Below are 2757 nucleotides of genomic sequence, written 5' to 3' on the forward strand. Positions count from 1 at the left end.
CTTGGAGAATGGGCATTGACGTCAACTTTAAGTCAAGCAAATAGTCAGTGTTATTTTTTCATCTAATTAAGGGTGCAGTGCTATTCATTTAGTTGACAGACATTTCAGTAAATACAATCTTGCACAAAATGTTTCCAAGTTTCTCAACAGTACTCTCACTTTAAGTGTTCTAGCTTTTAACTGCTTTATATAGAATGACCCAAATCCTAATCTTATCTCATGTAGACTGACCAAGGTTACATTCCTCCTCTCATCTACATAAACGGAAAATCAAACATGCTAATTAACAGCCTTTCCTTTTGTCAAACACATGTTCACTCTCACACTGTTCTTATCTCTGTGGCCTCTACCTCCTGACTGGTGTGTGGCAGAAATGTGGGTGGGCGCAAAGTGCTCTGTTGTGGCTTGAGTATCTCCATGGGAACAAGTGTCTAAGCAGAGAGGGAGGATCGTGCAGGCCCAGAGTGGGGGTGTGAGTTTTCCTGGTCTCCTCCCCTTCTACCACCGGCCCTATTTAAACAGCCTGCAGCCCTTACTGCTGCCGACATTTATTATGGTCTTGAGAAGAAGAGAGTGAGTTTGCTACTTAGAGATCCTTTGAAATTGCTCACAAGACCTTGACCACGTTACCATATCCAGCTCTGAGTCCAAAACACCTGGATGTCATTCATACAAGGTAAGCTTCACTACAATGCTTCACTACTTGACTCAATGTGTTTTAAAATAATTGTTTTCACACTTCAAAATAACATCCTTGTCATTACTTTTCTCCAAGTTTAATTTGAAATCCCCTTGGTTGCGAGAATGTAATTTATCTTACTAATTGTTTTTTCTGATTTCCACAGGTTAATTCCCCCTCTCTGAGAGCTCATGTGGGTGGTTGAGAAGATCCGTATATCGGTGGAAAAAACGAACCTGCCTCCTCCTTCGACAGAATACAGCTTCAGAATTGGTGACATCATGTTTGGAGACAAAACTGACAAAAGCAAGAAGATCTCTCTGTGGCCCAACATCATCACCCCTGACACCATCCCAGAGTTCTGCATCCCTCCTAAGATCCCATCCCTGCCTGAGGCCAAGGCTGGGGAGCACAGCCGTCCCGCCCCCATTATCCGGGTGTCCCCCTGTGAGAGGGGAAGTCCCAGGAGACACGTTCCAGCACGTGAGCTCCTCAGTCCACACATTATCCAAGTAGAGAGTGTGGACGAGGGCCCCTATGACAACAACTGCAGCGATGAGGAGACTACCAATGCAGACCCCCAGAGCCAGGCAGCCCTCTCTCTGCCCCACATGGTCAAAACCCAGACCTGCTATGGCTTCTGCACCCTTCTGGAAAGCCCCCATACCCGGAGGAAGGAGTCCCTGTTCCACAATGACCCTGGATCCTGTGGTGTTCCCCTGCTTCTGCCTAGGAGCAGATCTAACACATGTTCCAGACTGTCTCCCTCCACCTTCTCCTGTTCTTCCCCCTCTTCCTCCCCTTCATCCTTTAGTCTGAACACTCTGACTGCAAGACTGTCTCCAAGAGGATACACCCTAAACAGACAGGGCACCACTGACAGTGACACCACCTCTTCTGCTGAGTCTTCACCTTTCAGTTCCCCTCTACTACCCAGGTCTCTGCCCAAGTCTTCACTCTTCAAAACTCTGAGCCATGAAAGGCTGCTATCCCGGAACATGAAGAAGGCCATAGTGTCAAGGAACAACTCCCTATCCACAGACGAGGGAAGCTCCACAGACAACAGCCCAAACGTCATGAGAAGGGCATCAGAGGGACTGGTGGAGGGCCTTCCCAGGAGCTTTGGCCTTGCACCCCCCAAGATCCTCCCTATGGACCTGGTGCTGCACAGGGACAGGATGATGAAGGAGAGCCTGGTGCCCATTGGGAAAGATGGAATTATGCGTCTCTCTGCTGAGTATTGTCCTGATAACCAACGACTACGGATTCGGCTGATCAGTGCCGAGGGCCTGTATGCTCTCTGTGTGGAGCCGAAGAGTATCAACTGCAGCATCAGTCTCTCCCTGGTTCCTGGAAAGGTCCAGAAGCAGCGAAGCACGGTCATTCGGAAGAGCCGCAACCCCATCTTCAACGAGGACTTTTTCTTTGATGCTATTGCTGAAGAGGACCTCTGTCAAAGGTCGCTTCGCTTTAAAGTGGTCAACAAAATGTCCACCATGAAGAGAGACTATGTCTTAGGGGACTGTGAACTTCCCCTCACTAGCATTATAACTTTATAGGTTTGATTATCCCTACCTTTATTTATTATTGTCCATTTAGAAATCAGGCCTCTCAAGTCTGGAGAAATGTTTTGTCATTTATTTTTTATACTGTAACGTGAGATTTTCTGTCAAATAAATTATGAAAAAAAAAAACACGTTTCCTTGTCTAATTCTCATGTCAGACTAACATTATCAGATAAGAAATTATCACATTTCAGATGAAACAGTCCATCCTCATGTTGATGCAATATGATACAGATTGGTGGGATATATGACTGTTTGACTGCGTCATTCACCCTAAACACAACTTATAATGCATTTGTTGAGTTTCTAACAATCAGTAGGCTGCTTACTTATTCACCCTTGTTGAGAAATACACTACAGCCCTCAGACTGATTAGTAATAACTCCAGATTGGGTGCTGTCTCAGTTTGAGCTGATGTGAGAGACTCACCTTCTCTTGTTTCCTCTAAGCCTGATGTTTCTTCATGACCTTTGCAATGATTAAAATACCAGTTTCCATAGGCCTTGGGGGAGA

At 45.9% G+C, this 2757-nt stretch overlaps 1 protein-coding gene across 1 annotated transcript; it reads left to right on the forward strand.

Moving 5' to 3' along the window:
- The first annotated feature begins 622 nt into the window (after positions 1–622).
- c2cd4a (C2 calcium dependent domain containing 4A) lies at positions 623–2325 on the forward strand. Its single transcript, XM_067235322.1, has 2 exons — positions 623–676; positions 846–2325. Exon 2 carries the CDS (start codon positions 871–873, stop codon positions 2236–2238), a length of 1368 nt encoding a protein of 455 aa, XP_067091423.1. The 5' UTR covers positions 623–676; positions 846–870; the 3' UTR covers positions 2239–2325.
- Positions 2326–2757: the final 432 nt, after the last annotated feature.

Source organism: Osmerus mordax, chromosome 4, assembly GCF_038355195.1.
Source record: "Osmerus mordax isolate fOsmMor3 chromosome 4, fOsmMor3.pri, whole genome shotgun sequence".
Classification (NCBI taxonomy): domain Eukaryota; kingdom Metazoa; phylum Chordata; class Actinopteri; order Osmeriformes; family Osmeridae; genus Osmerus; species Osmerus mordax.

Coding starts and splice junctions, on each gene's coding strand:
- c2cd4a (XM_067235322.1), top strand. CDS start 871: ATGTGGGTGGTTGAGAAGATCCGTATATCGGTGGAAAAAACGAACCTG.